The sequence below is a fragment of the Cheilinus undulatus genome, linkage group 6 (assembly GCF_018320785.1).
Source record: "Cheilinus undulatus linkage group 6, ASM1832078v1, whole genome shotgun sequence".
Taxonomy (NCBI): Eukaryota; Metazoa; Chordata; class Actinopteri; order Labriformes; family Labridae; genus Cheilinus; species Cheilinus undulatus.
This window is the reverse complement of record NC_054870.1, coordinates 11,953,371-11,977,677: the sequence shown is the minus strand read 5'-3', so window position 1 is coordinate 11,977,677 and position 24,307 is coordinate 11,953,371. Positions and strand designations below refer to the sequence as shown.

The window sequence follows — 24,307 nt, the reverse complement described above, 5'->3', positions numbered from 1 at the left end:
GGCAAGGATAGCTTTGCACCAAAACTACAAATAAACCTGTGCCAGATGAAGCTAAACATGACGCTCATATCAGATGGTGACTACCGGCCTTTGAGATATGTCCATGCATGGTTTTGCTGTTTCATCAATTTTAAGTCTCCCAAAGAAATTAAGTTGGCAGTCACCTCTAGGTTTTAGTGTCATGTTGAACCCAACAGACCTTAAGCTGCTACTGTTAAATGCTATTGATGGTTTTGAATTGAGAGGGAGATAGATAGCACCTGTGATGTAGCCCCCTGTATTATTGTCATTTTAATATTTAGGGGTAAAACTCAATCAGCAGAAAAAAACAACTTTAGAGTCACAGAGATGCTGTACATTATGATTCTATTTGTTGAGTCATGTTCTGAGTCAAATACAGGTCTAATGATTTGCTACTCTGCACAATCAGTCCAAAAAGTTCACACTGTTATCTGATCGTTACTCGGTATTGGCTGATGCCCAACACCTTGGTATCGGAATCGTATTGGGAAGGAAAAAATGGTATCGGAACATCCCTAAATGGCAGAAATCATATCTATTTAGAAAAAATATCACTGCAAACTTAAGATTCAAAATATTTTAGACATCTGAAGACAGTTACAAGTCCCATTTCTACACTGCTAGTCTCATTTTAAAACTCACCTCATCAGACACAAAATCTCCAAAGCGGTCCAAAGCGAAGACACAAAGCAGCCGTATGACAAGATCCTCTATCCACTCCTGATGCTGCCGAAGCATCTAAACCAAGACATGGAACCATTTATGTTGTGTCTGTGCCTTACCGAAACTGGAAAAAAAATCAAGCAAATAAAGCCTTATGAGAAGTACCTGTTCTGAAGTGCTTCCAACCAGTTTCCCGCCCCCTGCACCATGAGACTTCAGAATTTCTCTAAGACCTGTACCTGCACCATGACGAACCTGTAAACAAAGTACAACCCTTTATTGGATATTCAAATATATTTTCTCCAAGTGTTTAGCTCCTACAGAGTTAATTCTGCATTATTAGCTAAAGTTCATATGGTCTTAGCTATGTTCTTACCTCCCATGAAGGGTTGAAGAGGTCATTGCAGAGCTCTTCACAGAAGCTCTCAAGAGGCCACTCATTTGTCTGAGAATAACAACAACACATTATTTACACCATAAAGATAGAGACTGAACTGTACAGGGCTTGCCACAAATGAGTTATTGAACATTTTTGATGACTTACCTCCTCTGAAAGACTGGAGTTATCTGGGATGTTATCTATTAAGACTTTATTCTCTGTTGCTGGTTGGTCAATAACTACATTTGTGGTTTTTCTTCTTTTCTCTTCTGGCTCCCCCTCAAAACTGTCATTGCTTGAAAGTAGAGGGAAAACAAAGACAAAAGTTTTAATTTAAATCAACAGAATTTACGTACAACTGAAAAAGGTCCAGATCTGTTGAATGAATGGGCCAGAGTCTAAGAAACAGAAAGTATGCTGATGCCGGTTCTTCTATGTCTAAAGACTATCAAAGTCACACGAGTCATGTTCTGGGCACAAAGACTGTACAAACTGACCTCTTTTCATTTGAGTCCACATCTCTGGATCTTTGTTTTGCTACCAGCTTGGCCATCCTCTTCGCCTTGTTCTTCTGTCGACTGCTCATGCCTTGTCTGAACTCAGAGTCGATCAACTCAGCAGCTTGAATAGGCTGGAAAAAAGGTGGATAGATTGTCATTTATTATTTCAGCTACACTACTTATGTAATCAGATGAAACGTGACAATTTTCCTTATCCAAGTTAAGGTAGGCTATACTGCATCATTAGAACTTGGTTGATAAACAGATTTTGAACACTGCATAACATCAAAATATTAAATAAATATAAACTTGATCTGTGTCCCTGATGCTCATAGCTGTACTGTAAAATCTGTATTAAAAGTCCCTGGTATTTAAGTCAGTCTTTTTCAGGGTCTCTTCCAGAGAGAAAAAACTTTTAAAATGGTTTTCCAGTTTGGTGCTTTACGATTGTGGTCATCAAGTCAACCTAATGTAGTTTCTTTGCATATGTTAAGCTCTTTTAGGATTATCTGTTTTTTGAAATAGAAAGTTTTACCAGGAAGTTCTGACACAGTAGCTGAGCTTTTAAGTTGTGGTGAATATTGTGAGGTACAGACACACAGCAGTGTCCCAAAACGTATAAACTCATGATTTGTAGAGCCTGGCCGATTATTGATGCCAATATTTGGCATTTAGCAGATATCGGTATCTGCATTTTATTTTACAGCTCACCTACACAATTAATAAACTGAAAGGTTTGCTGCTCCACTGAAAGGTGCGTCCCCCTGGCTTTTCTCACCTAATGTCCTGCCCACAACACTATCTGTCTTGATGCCACACAACTACCAGCTCAAGGCCTGAGTGGTACTGGCAAAGGGAGTGTACCGCATCATTCTTGTTTCCTGCTGCTACTGTGTTGCTCTATACAGTTTCTCATGTTGACAGAGTTAGTGTTAAAGAAAATCAGTCAACATACATTTGTCACTGGTTATCTGTAAAGCCAATGCAAAAATATTGCTTGAATTCAGATTCTTCATTGCATATTACTCAACAGCTATTAAGTAAACGTGGGGAAAAAGTCATCTGAATAGTTGACAATCCGCTTTAATAGTTGGTCACTAGTCTGCACAAAAAAATAACAGTTAGTTGCATCCCTAATTGATTTTGTGCAATGTGTGATGGTTAAACCTAGCATACATCTATGCTTTGAGAAAATCATAGCTAACTAACAGCCTGGGTACATACAAATACATATAGCTAGGACAATGATGAATTTAAAATTGAATTGACTGAGCTGGAATTACACAAGCTAAATCTGCCAGTAGCACTGGAAAGATTGAACTATTCATATAACAAATGTTTCGCTGAAATGTTACAGGTCAAGAGTCAAGTTCAAGAGCATGCTAAAGGATGAGGTCAAAATTAAGTAGTTAAGTAGAGCAGTGCAGAGCTTTGTGAACTTTATGTAACATAATGTCAGAGGTCAGACTGGGTCATATAACTGGCTGTGGCATGCCGAACCGCCCCCCTGGGCTGCCTTGGGGCTTCTAACAATTCAGTGTAGAGCAGATTATTCAGTGACTCATTTCATAAACACACTCACTGCCCTGAAATCGTATGAATCTGTGAGTGGTGCGTTCAGCTTCAAATAAATCTAACCTTCTCCAAAGCTGGGTGGTTTTTTCAGCCTTACTAAAATCTGCTGCCTGTTCATCCATGAGTAATATTCATGGTTTTAAAATGTGGGCTTTGTTTGCTGATGGCATTTCTGGCAGAAAATTATTCTATATTTCAGAAAGCAAATTCAACTGTGACTACTAGTGATGTACACGTTGAGATGATTAAATGTGACATGTTTTGAATCCTGAAAACTAATCAGAGAGAAGCACAAAAAGGTATTTATTCTGGTGCTTTACAATGCTGACAATAATGATATACATTGCCTTATTTTAAGTGGAAAAATTAATGCTGCACAATACTAAATAAAAAGCACACAGGCCTGAAACATTAAGCATAATTTAAGACCAAAACTGGCAACAGAAAAAATAGGTTTGTTTAACAAAAGGCTAGATAGGGAGCAGAATGAGTCACATATAAAGACTGACAGGACAAATGGACAACAACTGAGTCAGGATGAATACAAGAAACAGAATTCTGTCAGGACAAGCTTTTCTTTCTGTTAAAATACACAAAAGGTGTATAAGACCGAACATGGTAAGAATTAGTCTGACAACTCAAGCTCAAGAGGAAACCAACCACCTGAATCACATTTTCTTTAATCAAACTGCAAGGCTGTATATAGCTGTAAGGTAAGGCAGTCCACAGGAACGGCCGTAACATGTGTAAAGTACAGCTTTATTTAGAGATGTTGGAAAGGAGCCAACAGTGTCATCAGTGATCAGCACCAAAGTAGTAGTTGGCAGTAAACCAGTATCAACACTGGCATACTAAACCTGTGTACAAAATGGATTTTTGCAACACTGTGATATGTGACAGACGACAGCTCAGTTTGAGTCTCATTATCAGCCTGTTTCACGAGGACACTAAAAGCTGCTAGGTAACTAACCGAACGTCGCTCGCTCGTGCCACTTCTATAAACTTGGTGGATCAATTGCTTTGCTCAGTTTTTCATGAACCTCAGTGAAACTTGCAACAGAAACAAATCCTTGTGGTCTCAAACTTGAGGCTCGTTATTCGAGGACTATAGCTTCTGTATATGAGCAGCTGCTCTTTCAACGAAGCTAAACCAAAGCCCAATCTCTGTAATTTCAATGTCTACATCCAAAGGTAAAAAAAATGCATCTTGTAGGTCAGCTGCAGAGGAGTAGAATGAACTTGTAAAAAATTACAAGCAAACACCTGCATACTAGGGATACCCGATATTGGATATTGCTGATATCAGCTATTCTGATATTAAAATTAATTTTAACCAATACTGATACTGATACGCAAATGCACTTCAGACCTAAAACTTCAGTCCTTAAAACAGACTTTAAAGTTTAAGGATGATCAAGGAAACAAATTTCAGTCCTTGGAACCACACTTTAAAGTGTAGCTTTGCTCTCAATATTTAGTTTAGTTTATATCGACCAAGTAGAAAAAGAAAAAAAAACAAGTAAGATGATTAAAAACCTTCAGAAGACACATACAGAATAAACAGTGTTGAACAAGAGAGAGAAGAAAAACAATAAAACTTGAGAAATACTTATTTAAAAGAAAAAGGAGCAGACGGAAGTACCAATTATTTCATCCTAACCCTTTTTAATGAATTACAACAGCTCATTATTATGATTCCATATCAATATCATTCCATGTAGTAAGTTTCAAACATTATTCTAACATATTTTACAAAATACAAATAAGATATGTGTCACAACAGTATACAAATTATACCGCAAAACAGAATTATATTTTAATCTGTATCAAAAATACTCACTGATAGGATAATCTGTATCAAAACTTATTTATCTCTTTTTTCCCCATTTATACAATCTTAAAGAATGAGGCTGAAAAAGACTTAAACTGACACAGGTCTGCTGGTTCTACCCACAACTCCACAAATGTTTACATATGGTCAATATTTACAGCCATTACAGGAAAATACCAACTGCCTATGTATCAGTAGAAATTTTCACTAGGGGTGCACCGATTGCAATTTTCTGGCCCATCACCGATCACCTATCTTTAAAAAGCCAGACCTGCCGATTCTGATTTTGGCCGATACCGATTTTTTTGTAACTGACAGCATACACCTTCAATGTTTCAACCTTATTTTATTGAATAACATTAAACAATACAAACTTGTTGTTTTAACTGCACATGAGGTAGTTCTCTCAAATATAAATGAAAAGTTTAAAGCATTGCTGTCCAAACTACTAAATGATATCAGTTCCTTTAGTGTTTCATTTTTCACATTTTAGTAGGTAGAGGCATATGAAACCGATCTTATCCACCGATCTTATTTACAAGGATCGGCCGATCGCCTATCTCCTAAAATTAAGGAAATCGGCACCAATACCAATTTTGGCCGATCGATCGGTGCACCCCTAATTTTCACATCTGCTGCTGATACTGATAATCAACTTTTTTAGCTAATATCTGCAAATACCAGTATCATGCCAATAATACTGTGCATCACTACTGCATATGGTCTACATTTAATGACGCTTTGGGCAGTTTGCAAACACAAAAAATATCAAATATTTGGTGTAACTGACTCCCATTATTGTAGCTGTGGCACTGAAAAGGTATAAGCATTTTTTTAAGCTTGTTTTTTCACTCGTATTTGGGGGGGGAAAAAAAACATTATTCTTAAAAAAAAAAAAAAAAAAAATTTCATCCAAGATTCATATACTATTTAATGCTTTATATTTCTTAATATAAAATTACTGGTGAAACAATGTGATGAGCACTAAGAAAAGTAGAATATCACAGTCCTGCAGAAGCTCAGAGTACCATGAATACACATGACAGCAAATGCTCTTTGTTAAGATTGCCTAACATGCCGAAAAGGCCAGCAAACTCTTAATGTGTCACAAGATGTACATTTAGAGCCTGGCAACAGCCAAACATTTACTACAGCCCCTTAAAAAAAATGAACTGCACTCCCAGTATATCCACAATGGGAGGAAGTGTGAACACAAACAGCTCTTTACCTCCTGGACTTTTTCCTGATATCATCTTCGTAAAATGTTTGTGTAAAGTGGAGTATGAGTGACTGTGGTAGGTTACAGTCTGGAACGTTTACCTTGGGTGATCCCACCAAAGCCAAACAGAGGTTTTGAGTAGTAAAATCAAGTCTGACACAGTTGATCTCATGCTGTATGTGTAAAAGGCAAGTTCCCGTATATATTAAAGAGTGAAATTATCTAGAAAATGTTGGCTGTGCATGTGTGAAATGATTTCTTGGTCAGGAGAATAAAGATATGGGTTTAAGTTAAATCCAGTGTTTATTTAAGAGCTCTGGAAATGGCTTTTTAAGTTCAGTTTTTTTGCTTTATCCTCCGTTTTGACAGGAGAGGCAACGACAGAAATGTGAGGAGAGATTGATGAATGAGATGCACCTAATGAGATCTGGAGTAAAATATGCAACCAGTGGGGCAAGGACTGCAGCCTCTGTACAAAAGGTGCTTTCTCCATCCAGCTTTAAGAAGAAAGTTCCTTAATGACACGGAAGCAAAGAGAAAAAGGAAAGAAAAAAAAAAGCCTCAAGCAGCTATGAGCAACCACCCTATTCTGCCTCTGTGGATAAAGTGGTACATCAGTGGCTGATGATCCAGTGTGCAAGAATTTTCCATAGAAATTCCCTTCCCGCTTCCCTACAATAGTCCAGTGCCCACCTCTAAATGTTTCTCTGGAAATGTAAAAAAAAAAAAAAAAAAAAAGGATTTCCCCCCATCGAAAGGCAGTTAATCACTAGGCTGTAATCTGACCCGATGACTGAGGTTCCAAGCATTAAGAATAACTTTAACTATAAACAGCTCTGGACAAATTTATGAAACCACTCTGAAGATTGTAAATCAGCTTCTCTGCATGCGTGTAATCCATTTTATTCCACTATCTGCTGAATTTCAGTGCAGGTACAACTCATTCATTGTAGAATAATAACTGCGGGTGCTGCTGAACCAGTAAAGTCAAGCATAATTAAACCATCAACAGCTTTTAAAAACATTTAAACTTATCTCAACCACTTATTATGTGAAAAGCAGATGAGGTTAATCAGTGCTTGTTGGTTATTTTAGGCCCTAAAGAAGTCTGCAATTTTTTAGAAGTTTCATGTAAAGAGAACTCACACCAGGATGGAGCTCACCAGGCTGTGAAACATGGAACTGAATGATAATCAAGGCAGATCTTTATCTTTTTCAAAGCACACAGAACATTACCTCACATTCTTAGATACCAAATGATAAAAGTTATGAATGAGAATTTCAAAGCTAAGTAGAATTGTGACTTAACATGCTTGCATAATGTGGGTTTTAAACACCTGAAGATTATGCTGTGTACCCCAGTAAAATGTGGGGAAGGTTTAACTGTATAAAAAAATGGATACCACCCAATCCTAACCGCCATACAGACGATCTTTCTGAAATCTTCCTGAGCTAACAAAGTTAGCATTCTGATGTTAATGGATAGTTTTTTCTGCATTACTTGTTTTTGAACATCTGACCAGGATGCCTCCTAGACACCTCCTTTTTCAAGGTCTTCTAATCTCTAGGATAGGTTACATTTCCTGTTTGGCTTTGGGGCCAGGAAAATGTTGCTGTTACCAGGACCCGACCCCAGATAAGTGGGAGAAAATGGATGAATATCAACGATCAGACTTACTCAAGTAAGCCACTCCGGTACATTCATGACCACCCCAGTATATTTTCTGATCACTTTTTCTTCTTTCGTTCTTAAAAAACAAAGGAACTGTATATAATCACCATCAATGCACAAGAGATGTGTCCATTTATACATAAAAGCACTACTTGAGGAGTGACATTTAATGTTAAAAATTCAACTTATGAATTTCACAGTCTTTTCCTGCCATTGCTTGGTGCCAATATCCTTTCCTACTGAACTCTAGGGTAATTGTTTCAATATGCTACCTCATCATCACTAAGCCTTCATATACGCGGCTCACCTGCTATGATTATGGAATATCAAGTGAAGCTATTCAAAGAGTGATTTTATCTAAGAGTCTTTATTCAATGTACTGTTATGACTCTGTCAAAAGAGCAAGCTCAAAAAATTAGCATAAAAACTGAAGGGGCCCTCTGCCACCCCTACCATCCATGTACAGTCTCATTTTGTACCAAACACTGGGGTCAATTAAGACCTAAATTGGAAAATTTATTTTGGCATTGTTAAATAAAATAAAGATTTGTTTTAATTTTTACTCAGCAACATTCCTTTAACTTATAGAACCTTCAAACAAGATTTTTTTCCAGAGCTGTAGACACAGTTTCTTTATTCATGATTAGCATCTTCAGGTCATAAATAAGTGTCAATGTTAGATTAAGACAGTGTCATATGTGGTTAAAAACACCCCACAGTTGTTTTAATTAATTCAATTTAGTCAGGTAAGTTAATCCTTTAATTTAAGCTGCTGAATCTCATTACAGAACAACACTCAACCACTTTAGGATGCAGTAAACACAGTAAATCTCATCCCGTCACACAGACCTCTGAATACCCTTTTCTATTATTTATTTTAGGGTCACTTTAGACCAGATTAATTCAAGCTCAACGGTGTGTTGAGTCAAGGTTCAGAGGCTAAAAAATTACCCACCACATGGTTTCTGGCGCTGGATCCAGCTGTAGCTTTGCTTCCATGTGCTCTCAGTCCACTGGATTGGCAGGTGTAGTCAAGGTCTTCGTCGTTGAACAGATCCTCTGTGTCCATGCCAATAGCAGCACCCATATCTAGACCCAACTTCTTCTGCAGAAGTTTTCTCTGACGGGCCAGGCGTTCCTTTGGGTCCATTTCAGCTAAAAATGGAGAACAGAAAATCAGGAGAAAATTATATCTGCAGCTGAACATGTGTACGTGAACAACAGAGTCATTTGGATGACAAAAAGAGCTGATGCCACACATAAAAAACAGAAAGAGTTCATATGTAACTTTTAAAAACTACAAGAGATCATTCTAAATTTAGAGAGGTAACTAATAACACATAACTGGTGTAAAAATGTAAGGAAGGGACACATAGTTATGAAGGAAGTTAAAATTCAAATGGCCATCATAAAGAGCAGCTTTCCCTATTCAAATTGTACTCAAATTTATAGTGAACTAACCACGTTGGTTACGTGGTGTTAGTGACAGAAGCAACCACCACACAACTGTTGATGTGGCACTTTAGACCGGGGATGCTGGAAAACAGTTCAGCTGTTGATGAGGGAAATGTCTTTATGAGAGGACATTATAATCTGTGCTGTGTAGAAAACATTGTTCTATCAATCAAACTGGATGTTTATGGTTATTATTACTGGAGAAGAAGATTTCAACATTTAATAGAAAACACAAGTTACACTGAAAATGTAATTGGCATGGCCTTTATGAAAGGTTTATTGTTTATTATTGAAAAAGAAATCAGATCGAAGAGCAGACATGCAGACCTAAGCACACAAGTCGTGCTTGAACTTTTTAAAAGCTTTAAACACGTCTGTTAACAGACTGCAAACTGCGGTGTTGTTCAATCACTTCATTAGCAGACTGAAATTTTTGCTCCTTGTACCTTCATTTATGTGACCCCCACTGCAGTATGTCACTGTGTGCTCACTAAGCTGATCAGGCCGATAGTGACACTTTTCTCCCTCATTATTAAATAGACGTTTTTAAAGTAGTGATTTAATATTAGAAAATACATTGTATGGAGTGAAGTTTCTACTGAAAAGGCTCCTTAGTTTAAGATAAATGAGCAGTAGATGGGTGCCTCATTACCAGGCAAATTGAATTTGTGAAGTTGGCCCAGAATTGTTCTGAAGTTATTACAAAAAATAGACTAAATAAAGCGCATAGTTACGCTTCTTTGTTCGACCGAATGACATAACAGCTTTCTTTGATCTAATTGAAAACCTGTGCATGCAAATATTAAAAGGTCTGTACCACATCTACATGAACCAAAATAAGAATAATCAGGTGTTTTAGATCTGATAGATACATTTTAAAACACTTCAGTATTTATTAGGGCTGTCAAAGTTAATATGTTAATATAACTTTTAAATCCCCTAATTTTTTTTGTCGCAAGATTAATGCATGTGCGTTCTATGTGACAGAGACACTCAGACAACTCTGCAAGCTGGCCCACCGGGCATTTCCCAGTGGGCCGACGCACTCTGGGGCTGGTATGAATTATTCAATTATTTATTTCCGTTATGTATCCATAGTGGCGCTGCTCCTTTATATTGACCGTTGACAGTAGTTTTAGTTAAAACATACAATAAGCAGGATAAGGTGAATAAACAAATGGCGTTTCCTACATTGTTTCAAAGCTTCAAAATCTGCAAGATCAACTGCTGCTTATTTAGCTCAGCTTCACTCACTAATATACAAGACAAAATAAATTCATAATTTTTTTATAATTCAGAACTATATATACGTGGCTTTCACAGCAAGATGCAATTTGGAAATATTTTAAGTCTGTCAAAGAGAGTTGAGGATCACAGGTTGAGATGCTTACTTTGATATAGCAGCTTTTTGAGGAAGTTGCATCTAACCAGAATCTAAAAATCCCCTTAATGCATGGCTTTTAGATAATGTTGCTGCCTCTAGATTGCTTAATGGCCCTGTTTTTTTCCCCAGTAAGAAACCACTTTCACAACATATCAGTGACTTTGAGGTCAAGGAGTAATTCTGAGTACAAAGTTATTTGGCAATCAACTTATGACAGAATCTGTTGCTTGAAGTTAAAACAGACACCAAATCAACTAAAAGACTGTGAAGATCAAAACACAAACTGTCCAGGGAGGAGTGTCCGATAGGGACCATCCCCCTTATTAATACTGGCCGAATTCATTTCCATTTCCCCTTTCAGTTACACTCTATGCACAGCACTCCCACAACGTAATGACACATCAGTTTGATCTCCTATGAATGGGTGTGTAACAGAAAGTACTAAAAGAATAACTACAAACCAGTTTTGTCATCCTGTAGCTCAAATTCAACCCCGGCAGATCCCAGCAGAGATGCTCCATGTTTGAGGAGCCGGGAGATGTCGAAGTGGTAGAAAGTCAGACGATCACAGGAGGAATCCTCTGGAGATAAATCTTCACAAGACTCTACAGGGAAGAAAAAAACAGGCTTGTAAATCCACATCTGTCTCTTTAACCACTTAAATCAATTGGATCGTGTCTACACCGATGCTTTTAATCAAGAGCATGATGACATTTTCCACTCTGTCAAAACAGTCCACATAAAAGTCTTCTTTACAGATGTTGGTAGATAAGCTGTAGAACTGCACTCTCTCTGTATGAATCATACTGTGCAACAGCACAGCTGATCCCGCCATACTGGGCTGATTCATAATCAGATTTTTTGACAGAATTTATGCTGTGACAAAAAATAAACCAGCCCTTGATAAAGCTAAAAGCCAAAGTTCAACCTGAGTTTTGATTTAATCTACCATCTAACTACTGGGGCATTTCCAGTTTGGTTAAGTATGGCACAGTTTTGCACAAAAAAATCCTGATTTTGTTTGCATTTCAGCAGCCAATGTCAGTCCAGCCTTGCCCATAATAATGACAAATCAAACTCTTAGTACCCCACTAGGTTTCTTTGCAAAGAAGTATATCAGTTTCTTTTAAAAGCAAGTTTTTGACAAAATAAGGGAGAAAATCAGAAAGTGAAGATTCTAGGGTCTAGCTCTACCCTTTAAGGTTGGATAAGTTTGTTTGGTATCCCAACAGAAGGGTGCCAAAAAAGATCATTTATTCTCGAGTATTTCCCAACTTTGACAGTGGAAACTTAAATCACTGCGTACCATATTGAACCAAACTGAATTAGACTGCTTGAGAGAAATACAGCTCATGATTTGATTCATCAGTATACTTAGTAGTGCCAGAGTCCAATTCATTTTTAATTTAAATCTCTGGATTTATGCTTTTTAAAGGTGCATCACTGCATTTGTGCATTGTAGAAGCAATACGAAATCAGGTTGTGAGAGGGGATGCACACAAATAGCCAGATAAACAGTTAAAATCAGATCCCTTTGTTGTCTGTACCAAGGTCGTTTTAACTGTAATGCAGCCGCCTACTGCTCATAGCCACCGTAGTCATCCTTAATAACTACTGCCTTGCTGCCACAATGCTCTTTAATCCCTATAAACAACCGCTAACGGCTTTAGCATTGATAGCATTATATTTGATCTAGAAAATGGGGATACAATTGTCCAGAGGATGAGTTAGTTTATACTTAAATATAATCAAAGCACTGAGTGACAACATTCAGCACAGGAATATGGACATTAACCTCTAAACCTCTTGTCGGCTAAACACATTTATATTTTGTATTTAATTGGATGGGAAATTATACACCCAGGAACATCACTAGTACTGATACACGACTGAGAATTGACCCAAGATCTTTACTAAGGTTAAAATTATAACATGGAAGACAAGAACAAAAGTAAACTCAAATACTGGAGCTGTGAACCTTTCATTAACAATGATGCTGAAATTAAAATGGGCAAATGAGATCATTAAACTGAATTAAAAGGTTGAACAGGAAAATCTGCCTCAGCTGAACATTAAGTTAAATATGACAGACAACCTAACAAGACTTCACAAGCTAACCTTCTTTAGGCCTGGGGGCCGGGTCCCACTCTGGAACATTTTTCACTATGGCCTCTACAGCTTGGCCTGCTGCTATACGGGTGTCCCAGTTGGGACTCCTTAGGTAGGTCAGGACCTTGAAATTGACAGAAAAAATGACTCATTATACAAATGCACAGTGTAAAGACAGCCTGTTCTATAAAGGGAAGGAAAAATGAATGTCAAACAACTGATCTTCCAGCAAGAGCTAAACCATAATACATTATCAAAATTATCAGCAGGGTTAACCAATGAATTCTCAGAGGGACATTGTCCTACACTGAGCACCATAACACATACCTTTGATAGGAGGTTAGTCAGTTCATGTGGGTGGAGTTTGACTACTTCTCCAAGCTGCTGGGCTGCTGCTTTCCTAGTTACTGGTGTCGTTCCGGTGTCAAGTAGGATGAACAGACGATCAAGTCTACAAACAGGCCACACAAAAGGTCAACAGAGACATTACAGGCAATGCACAGCACAGAACAAACACACTGGTTCCTCTTTTTAAACGTTGGAGTTTTACAGGATATAAAGCGCTTATAAGCCTTGAAATCTGATGATAAATCAGATAAGGCAAAATCCTTAGGTTTAGAAATGCCATCTCAGAATAAAACCTACAATAAAAATCTCATCTGCAGATGCATTCAAACATATAAAGTCATTATGCATTATGAATTGTTTAGGTTTGCACAAAGGCTAGGTGTCTAATGATCTTGGTCTTTCACTGATGTCATTAGCAAGCTATTAATACAAGTGGTGACTGGATTAGAGACAGCAAAGGCTTGAGCCTGGGTACCACTAATACTTAAGCTCAACTAAAGAGGAGACTACTGTACAAGCAACAGAGAGGACCACTCACAATATGAGGAACTATCACTTCTGAACACTTAAACACATAAACAGTGCTTGCAAAATGTTATTTTTCATACACTGCATCAAGAAAAGGCTGCAAGTTTCATTCTGACAAGCTTATGTATTTACATCTTGCATCTGGGTTTGTCACTCAGGTTTGATACATTACAGGATTATATAGGCTACTGATTTTTTAGAAAATTACTAGATTTTTGAGGATACAAGTATCTGCTTACTGTGAAGTACAGGTGTTATCCAAGTGTGGGAGAGTGAGCCCCTCTATATTCTGCATAGGCTTTGTCTGATTTTGATAACTGCCAATGCTTAAAACCACACTCATGCAGGTTGCCTGGTAATAACAATGCCAAATATTTCAGTTACTTTTTTCTGTAACCACCAACCCTTTAGTTTCCTCTCAAAGAAAAAAAAAACAATCCTGTGGCTTAGTCACCAAACTTGTGTGCCTAGTCTCAATATGACAGCCGAGTCAAGACATCCTCATGCAGTTATTGGCCAGCACATCTTTGCAAATTACACACTGCGACAATGGAGTGTCATCAGAACCAGTTCAGAGAAAATTTAAAACTGCATTCATGTCAGACATTAGGTTAGCAAATCTCCTTTTTCAGATTTATGCTTACACACCTTACCTTTAGTCCTCTGTTAGTGAGGTCTACCTCACACTATGAAAACCACTGGTTAAGTAAATAGTCTTTTTTTAACTGAACAGCTTCCTCAAATCAAAACCAGAAGTAACCAGTGGGAGAGGGCTACACTTGCAATGCATCTCTAATTCTTACCCTTTATTGTTGTTTCGATTGAGAGTCCCCAGGGGCAAAATTTACATACTGTGGGTTTAAGGACCTGTGTCTGTGTTTTATGTACAGCGTCCTGAGTGCAAAAATGCCCATTGCATCAAATATTTTTGTTGCTGTGCTCACAGTGTTTTCAGTTGAAATAAGGGGTAGGGAAAAACATCAATAAGTTTCTATGTCATTGTCCTAAGTTGTGTGATCAAATTATCACAGTTGATATAATGGCCCTAAATATTCATATTCTAACAAAGAATATGGTGCTCTGCACAGATTTCCCTATCAATTATGAGCCCACATCAATACTTCCCATCTCCTTGAGGTAGCATTTATGACATGAGGGTTAACTGGAAGTTTCGTCACATAATTAAAGTATTAAACCAACAGAGCCATTTAAAACAGTAAAAACCTGTCAAGTGAAGCTGAAGTCAACATTTGTAACCTAGTAAAAAAATGCTTTTGAGACTAACTGACTTCATGCGCTTATCAATTTTTCATTATTGTTAATTGATGAAAAAGAGATTCATTTATACATGTATCCACCATGCTTCGTTCTGAAGTGCTTATAGCAAAAGAGGTGAAATAAAAATATAAATGTAAAATGTCCAAAGTATAAAATTTTACAGGCATAAAAGGCAATTTCTAGAACTTAGGGCAATCCATACCATGTCAGTCATGTTTGACCCCCAAAGTCCAGTTAGTTTGACTAGTGTGAGTGCTCTGTCCTACTCAAGCACAGTACACTTCCATAGCCCTAGCACAGATAAAAGAGGTGTGCTTAGTAAAGTCGGTTCAGTTCAGTTGCTCATGCACATGCACAACACATGGACATAATGTATAATCGGCTGTTTCAACAATCATTTTAAACAATTGCGTATTAGAGGGCCATACATAACCTAAATAAATGAGCAAAGTTACTGTCACAATGTTTGTGCATCACAGTATGAAGTTATTGCATATCCATAATTGGCCTGCTTAAGTCTAGAGCAATGCAAGTACAGGCCAGTGGGGGACTGACAGAGGGGAACAATTGTATTTAAGGATTGTATGGGGCAACTGACCCTATTGTGCATGCAAAATCAGTTGCACAGGCAGTCCCTGGTTTCTTCAGAAGTGTGCAGACCCTTCTCTCTAAAATTTAACATGCATTTATTTCATAACAGAGTGTGAAACATTATTAAGTATATTAACTCGTAACTACTTTGAAAATAAGCCATTTCCATGTCCTACTAGTGATGGCTGATCTATCAGATTGCAAACACAAGATTATCAAAATACAATAACAGTACAACTTATTTTTATTTAACCAGGTAGTCCCAAGAGATTGACAAATCTTTTGTGAGAGATGGGGCCAAGACAGCACACCAGTGCATACTATGTTGTTCTTGTTTTGTAAAGGTGCATTGATACAGTGATTGGTTGAGTAATAATCCAATCGGATAGACAGTAAGTCAAAACACTGATCTACATTGATACTTCAGGCAATTAAATTTCATAAATACAAATGTCCATATTGCATTCTAATTAAAAGGTAATTAAGGGTTCTCAATTTTAAGTAATCAAAAACAACACTTACAACATTAAATATATTACTGTGGTAAAATGCAGGTTTTAATCCTTTTTTAAGAGATTGTTTAATTGAATACAGAGACCTCTGAGGTTTAATTATAAGCCCCTTAGGTTTCCTGCCTCACTGGCATATTTTATTTTCACTTTGCTCTTTCCCTGTGAAACATACATCAATGTCACAAAAACTGTACATTTCATGTGTGCAAATAAATAAAATAATAAATAAATAAACCTGTCCATAATTGAATTGCAGAAACAGCTTTTTTCTGTAACTATGTGAATTGTGGTCCAAAATATCTTTATTGTATCATGATGAAACAGGTGATTTTCATCCCTATTATTTTGTCCACAGGTTATGTAATGTGTGGTGAATGGAGCACATGCTCTCTTCCCATGCAACACAGAGGAACTCCGTCTCTCCTACCAAAACAGCTCTCATGTCATTTTAAGTGAGGAGCAGATAGAGCCTACAACTCCAAACAACTATCAGTTTTAAACTAAGGATGCATGATATTGGATTTTTTGCACATATTTGATGTTTCCAAACACATTTTAACCAATACTAAGGACACACGATAATATCAGCATATCTGTATTAGATGTTAGTTTAAAAAGTGAAATCAGTTTCAGCGGATATGAAAATGTCTGCCCATACTTACAACCAATATTTTGGTTGTAAAAGATCTGCCTTTATCAGCTGTTAATATTGGCTGTGCAACATGCAAGTTTGTGAAGCTTCAGTCTTTCACTTTATCATCATTCTTTACAATGTGTTTTAAAGGAATGAAATGTGTTAATTTGTTCATCCTCAAACTTTAAATTGTGTGTTTTAAGGACTGATATTTAAGCTTGAAATACATTTAATATCAGTGTACAATTTGTAAATATGTGCATATTGGATATCAGCAAATATTCTCTATCATGCATCCCTTGTCAATACTGATATGAACACCAAGTGTCTCCAACAAAGAGACGCTGAGTTAAGCAGAGCTGAGAGAGGAGAGGGGAAGTAACACCCAGTAGTTGTTTTACATCTGAGACTTCATTCAAAATGTTTAGGGCTCATGATGGGTCTTCTTGAGTGTGGCACCCATGGCAGCCCCCTATACTTGATGGTACAGTCGTACATGTTGTACCATGCCAGTAACATGGTGCATCCCTGTTAAGCAAGTTAAAGAAGGTGACAGCGGCCAGGAAGGAATAGTTAAGCTGTGGTTTATGATAAAGTTAAAATGCCCACAATCATGTACTACCATTCTGGTTTTAAAGAGTTACACCTAATCAGTGCAAAATAACTTGCAAAGACTGTAACACAGCTGCCACTGCCCCTCAAGGAAACATGGAGATTGAATTTAATCATTTGAAATTTCAGTTTAAAGTGGTATAATCTTCATCTTGATTGTGTTTTCTATCATACAGGAACAGCCCCTTTCTTCAGTAAACTTTAAATCTGGGTTCACTAAGGTTGTCAAAACGTTTGATACTTTGTGAAACCACGTATTCAACAATGATGTTATCTCCCTTATTTGATCAAAGCAGGGAAGCCTTCACAAAACTACGCCGTTTTAAAAGCAAATGCATAGCAGACGAGGAAATACTTAAAAATTAAGTAAATGCTGTACACCGTCTTAATTTCACCAACATGTTGGTAAGGTTTCGGTATTAAAACGTTACCAACGTATAGACAGTGCGCAGTGCCACACAGTGTGAAGGAGTGTGCTTGTTTTTTTTTTTTTTTTTAAATAATTGCAACCAAATGATTTTCAAACACTGTATGTCCAGATTTTCTATTTATAGTTGCCGTGGCATCGAAACAGGTAGTAATGTGGTTTCAGTATGACTAGTATCATGCTGAAGTTCGAAAGTCTAGTATCATAACAATTTTACAACAAATTGGTAAAAGTTACGCCAAACGGTACACTGTGTTAGCCTGCTGGCTAACAGTAGTGGGCCATCGCCATGCCATTCTTTGCCAAACCAAAAGCGGGTATTAGCAGATTACAGGCTAATTGAAAAGACAAGCCGAACAGGCAGAACCATCAGTCAGTCTTACCTTGATACAGCCATGGTCGAATAATGAGCAGCCCTTCACTTTCCACATTCAACGGGCAGCCAGTGATGTAAAACTCTCCCTCCCTGCTGTTCAACGTTTCCAGATATCAGCAGGTGAAGTTGTTAGCTTGTTAGCAGCTACCGTTAGCTCGTTAGCCGAGGCCCAGTGCTCTGCTTGTGTCCAACCCAGCTCCGTCTACCGAGGAGAGAGACGTTACCACCGATTCATGGCTTCAAAGTTCTCCCTCTTGTCTCTTCGGTATCTTCTCCCACGGAATATCGCCGAGTACCGTACGCATATCAGTCTGAAGCCCGAGTTACCCTTCAGAACTCTTCGTGGATAAATATTTTAATCTGATTCGGTGTAAAGAGTTATTTTGTTGCACGTTGAGGGGAACCCTGAAGACTGTTTTTATATGAGGAGCCATCTTGCATTTATTCCTTCCTCCATAGCAGGCGGAAGCTGATTGGCTACAAGCATCGGGGGGAGCCAATCAGAATGCACGTTAAAAGAGGAAACGAATGGAAAGAAAAAAAAAGCGAAAAGGGATAGTTTACACTTTTTTCTCATCGATGTCAGACGCATTGTGTTGTCCCACGTGGCGAAATTTTCGTTGAAACATTAAAAACACACACTTAACCTTACGGATAAGGTATTGTTAGGCAAGGTAAGGCATTAGGTAAGGTTAGGTAAGGTATTGTTATTGTTGACCAAACATTTACTGAGTTTGGCCTTAGACTTTTATGAGTTCATTACATTTTAGTAGAGGATGAAAGTAACTTCCATTTACTTACCGTGATTGCGTAGTTTTATTTGGGTACTTATTTTACCTTTGCGTAAGTTTTAGTCAGAGTCAATTTATTATTAATTTATTAAAAGGGAAAAACAACAGCTTTTGTATTTTACTTTATTAATCAGACTTAAATAATAATAAATAAACCTGGTTGGAGAGTCTTATTCTCATGTTGTTATTGCCGATACGAAAGCTCATATTTTACTCTATAACTCTTCAGAAGATACTAAGACGGTGCAATACACTGTATTCCAGATCAGATTGCAATATGTCCTCCTGCAATTTTCAAATCACAGAAGTTTCAATATTTATTTGACATGAAATGTGTGTCAAAAACAGTTTCATACATTATTTTGCAGCAGAGATGTTACTCTCTACACATCAAACATTGTAGCATCAATTTTCTTTAGAATTACTGTAAAATTTTATTTTACTTTTTTAACTTTTATTTTTTTGGAAATGTTTTATTAATTGAAAATAAGAATAACATGAAATGATATTTCCTACAATACAATTCACATTGTAGCCTATCTGTAAGAGTCAAAGTAATTGCAGTGAGAGTTTATTTTTTCTAACTTGTTCAGCCCTAGTTTTCACGATGATGACTTTGAATTTAACATCATTAAATTAACTTCTGTGATCAGAGGAGATAAATGAAGTTGTGTAATTCATGCATCATGTTATGTAATCCTAATGTGGCCTAAAGGGAAGAAGAGTTTATGTTTAATCTAGTATTGTGTTGGTAACAATATAGAATCATTTATTGCTCCTGATTGTTGAAAAAATACACAAGATGAGAAACTTAGAAAAATAACCACATGCCAAATCCCAAATGCAATACTGGATAAAAATGCAATAAGATTATTTTCCCAAATCGGTTAGCCCTTGTAACTACACTGTACTTAAAATGACCTTAAAATTTAATTTTTACTTCTACCTCAGTAGGTTTATGGAACGGTAATTTTACTTCTACTTAAAGATTACTTATATTTGGTTCAAGTGAACTCCCTCATAAGGTTTGATAAGAATAAGAACCCCCTTAAATATTGCAGAAAATCATCTGGGTTTTCTGTTTGAGAAGCATGACAAGAAGGCAGTTTGAGTTTTATTCTCAGCTAAACCAATTAATGTTTTTGACGTGTTTTCTAAATAAAATAATACAGTAGGAATACACATCTGGCATATTACACAGGAAAACTGTGGGAAGGGTTAACAGTATTAAAAAGTGGATACCACCAAATCCTAGTAAATATGAACACCAGGCTCTGGAAGAGAAAATACTAGAGGGAACTTCAAAATGACTAATTTGAGCCTGCTTGCCAAATTGAACATTTTTAGGTGAGATTTGTCACCATTTATTGTAGGTGGTGCCACTAAGCTGCTCTGCCTCTCTCTGACAACCCTTATTCCTAAAAATCATGTCTGCAAAGATCTTTAAATGTTATAAGCGTTTCAAAAAAAAAAAAACTTCCTGTTTCATGGCGACTAATGTGCCACAATGGTAACTGCTGCAGTTGCAGACCCTTGAGTTTGTCAGCATGAGATGATGCCAGGAAACTCTGAGGGCAATTTGGTCAACCTTGAAACCAAGTTGTTTTTTCAGCAGATCAACCTTTTAATGACAGGGCAAGGGGTTCCAGTTTGTATCTAGAAGAGCTGCCATGGCCACCCTTTAAGAAACAACAAAGAACTTTTCACCTATGACATGTTTCCCTATTATACACCTAAAATGAAGCTGTTTGGTTGAATTCCAGAGGCAGAGTTTGTTCAAATAGGACCTCTACTGTCCAAAAATATTTGATGTTTTCTTTTTTACAACAAAAATCAAAATGGTGGTCTTCCCTTTTATTTTACACTATGGGTCCAACAGGCTTTGTAGACCCTGACATGACACACATGCCCACATATTTTCAAATTCTTAGGTTCAATCTGCTAAGGGGGCTTAATTTTTCAAAATCTTGTAGGGCGAGAGCCAATAAGCTGGGCCCAACTACAAAATCAATATCAATCATTTAAGTTTTTCACTGGGAAGTTTTTGTGCCAAGTTTCATGGCTCTTACAGTGTTTAAAGAACCTTCAAGAAGAACTTCCTCATGAAGAAATGTTAATACCAGAACCTGTAACAGGTTAATAACAAGCTCTATACACTTTTTGTATACACTCAGGGTTTTTGTGACCAGAAATGCTCCATTGAAACCCATTAACATCACATTTAGTAGCTTAACAAGAGATTGTTTTTCCTATCAAGAAGCTCACACTTGTTAAGCTTTTATTTACTGAACTAGATTTATTAAAGTCACTCGTGTTTTGGCACATTTTGGATCCAAACTCTGCTTTTATGTACAGAGCTGCTAATATGGAAACTGATAAGGGAGTGTTAATGCCTCATAAAATCAGTGATGAATTTAAAACATCTGGTGCAATTGTTGCAGATATTTGAATGTAGAAACTTTTTCAGAAATAGTTTATTATATCTGTAAGGCTCTTGTTTCAGTCTATTTTATGGACGTGCAAATCTTAACTTTCAGATGTACTGTCTCCTCCAGATGATGCCTTTCAACTTGGTGCTCCTGCTGCAGCTCCTGAAGCTCCTCCCTCTGCCTCCTCTGCTTCTTCTCCTCCTGTAGCTCCTGCTGAGCTTGCTGCAGCTCCTGTATATCCAGTTGCTCGTGTCGCTGTTCATCCTTTCCTTGTAGCTCATCCTTGCAAGAGTACCTGGATGCAGCCGAGGACCTACACTTCACACCGGAAGTCAGAAAATCACCGCCATAACTTGTCCTCTAATACCGGAAATCACTTGACCTGAACGTCTTCTTCTTCATTGTTTTCTCCGTGTGTAGCCGCCATATTAATAGAGGCAAGTCAGCCACATAAGGAAACAGTCCTAAATGCACTGGTTGCTGGTTCAACTCCCCATCCTGGTATGTTCCTGATTCTCTTCAACGGTTGTGTCAAATACAGGTAAAACAAAAAATAACCTCAAGAAAAAAGGTTGGTATACAACTTTAAATATGTTACAGCTCTTATTTAAAAACATACTGCCTCACTAACCAATTTTTGTGTTATTTCTATCTTTTAACTCTGTCTCTCATGCAGCTCCAAGTCACTGAGGATGAAGAAAGTAAGTGAACATTTTTGACCTTAATAGTCTAGGAGATGAGGAAACGGTTTATGTTTTCATGCAGAGATATTAGTACTGTCCTGATCCCTAAACTGCAGAGTATGCAGATACAAGCACGTGCACTCCTTAAAATGTGGAGAATTCCAGGCAGACCCTGATATCCTCCAGATCTGGTTGTTCACACTTACACCGTTCAGCAGGACACTTTCACTGTTGGACGGACGGGGTGGGGGTGGGGTGGGGGGGGTCTCCTGAGGTAAGACATGACATAAAAATAACAAGGTGGAAAAGGAACAGTCCGCTACAGGGTGAGGATATCTAATGCTTCTGATCAAACTTTTTGTAGGACACTGAAAAGAAGTCAGCTGATGAGGACTTGCGTGAGATCAGCTGGATTTCATGGCCTGCCTGAACTAGCACTAGAGGTTCATTCTACTGTAACATATTTTTAATGGCAGTTTTATGTAGATATGGATGTGGTGTGCCTTGAAATTTTGTCTGATTTTAGGTGTGCTTTGGGGAAAAAAGTTTGAAAACCTCTGTACTAGATCACTTATTTGAACATTCAATGACCATTTTTCTGCCTTACTAACCTTCATATATCACTCTCTCACTCCACCACATGAGCTGCAGGGACAAAAATAAGTACGAACTTCTGACTTAAAACAGTTAACCGTCTATCAACCGTATATTAACCGTCTCCACCCTTCACTCACTCCTCAGAGCACAGCTACCCTTATCCATGCCCTTGTTACATCTTGGTTAGACTACCGCAATTCCTCTCTGTTCGGCCTTCCTCAAAAATCCATCCATAAACTCCAACTGGTCCAGAACTCAGCTGCCCGTATCCTCACCAGAACCCCCTCTGCTGACCACATCACCCCCATCCTCAGACAGCTCCACTGGCTACCGGTCCCTTTCCGCATTAACTACAAGATCCTCCTCCTCACATTCAAAGCCCTCCATAACCTGGCAGCCCCATACCTCTCCGACCTCCTTCAACCGTACACACCCTCCGGATCACTGCGTTCTTCATCTGCCAACCTCCTGTCAACTCCCCCTGCCCGCCTGTCCTCCATGGGGGCTAGAGCTTTCAGTCGCTCTGCCCCCCACCTCTGGAACTCACTCCCTCCTGACCTCCGCTCCACCAAGACCCTCTCCATATTCAAAACCCGGCTCAAAACTCACCTTGTCAGCCTTGCCTACCCCACCTGAACCATGTCTTTAATGTTTCTTTTTTATATCATGTCTAGTTGTTGCTTTTAGACTCTTTTGCAATTTTTATATTATTATTTTACTGTTTTGCCGATTGTTGTCTGTAAGGTGACCTTGAGTGTCAGAAAGGTGCCCACAAATAAAATGTATTAATTATTATTGTTTTTAAATCTGGTTGTCACATAGAGCTGGATGAGATCTACAGAAAATCTATTGGCATCCCATGGGGACATTCTCCATTTTTAATGGGGTTAATAAAGTTATGCACATTTAAGGGATCAAACTAAAATCTTGATTTGTTCTGCTCATGACTTTTTTCTCACTACGCGTGACAACCCCCTTCAAGAAAATCCAATGTGCATGTAGTGCATGAAAAATAAGACATTTTTGTGTTTTTACATTGCAAACACAAGAATTATTCACTTAAGCTGGCATTTTTAACCCTGTGCCACCATTTGTGCATGGGCCCAGCTTTGGGGGCAGATTTTCAAATGAACTGGTCTAATTACATATTTTCTTTTTTTTTTTGCTTGACCAGTGAGATCAGTCCTTTCTGCCAATACTACAACCAGCTACAAGGTGTCAGTCACAATAGTGTGGCCATATATTTCTTGTACTATTATGTTTTCCATGTCACAACTGATGAAGAACATACACAAATTCATATTTTTACTTTCATTGCAACTTGACTTTTTAACATTGCAAATTGAAAATTGACATTTGGGCCTTATTTTGAATCTTATGAACACAAATATTTTCCTCCTCTTTCTTCCAATGCCCATCCCTACTTCCATGGAAACTATGAACAGTACAATTTCAGGCCTGAAAATGACATAAATAACAGAGTAGATACTTAAAGATAACTAAAGTGAAAAAACGACATAAGGCAAAAAAGCTGCATGCATGAAATAACCAATATCTAATTTCATATATTTGAAATCCAAATTAAAAGTGATTTTTATCACACAAATGAGCATCCTGTCTGCTTTCAGCATTTTGGTTATGAAACATTATTATGCAATGTCTAAAATAAGCACAGGGCAGTGCAGTGCAGTGA

At 37.7% G+C, this 24,307-nt stretch overlaps 1 protein-coding gene across 1 annotated transcript in view; it reads right to left on the bottom strand.

Moving 5' to 3' along the window:
* Nucleotides 1-18,535, bottom strand: part of btaf1 (BTAF1 RNA polymerase II, B-TFIID transcription factor-associated) — a 44,038-nt gene extending 25,503 nt beyond the window's left edge. The window contains exons 1-10 of the mRNA XM_041789243.1: nt 18,122-18,535; nt 13,136-13,259; nt 12,818-12,932; nt 11,161-11,304; nt 8,816-9,015; nt 1,561-1,694; nt 1,229-1,358; nt 1,061-1,129; nt 850-939; nt 664-759 (exon numbers count right to left, since the gene is read on the bottom strand). Of these exons, the coding sequence (XP_041645177.1) occupies nt 664-759; nt 850-939; nt 1,061-1,129; nt 1,229-1,358; nt 1,561-1,694; nt 8,816-9,015; nt 11,161-11,304; nt 12,818-12,932; nt 13,136-13,259; nt 18,122-18,135 (1,116 nt within the window). The 5' untranslated portion in view covers nt 18,136-18,535. The remainder of the gene's footprint in view (nt 1-663; nt 760-849; nt 940-1,060; nt 1,130-1,228; nt 1,359-1,560; nt 1,695-8,815; nt 9,016-11,160; nt 11,305-12,817; nt 12,933-13,135; nt 13,260-18,121) is intronic.
* Between the last annotated feature and the right edge of the window lie 5,772 nt (nt 18,536-24,307).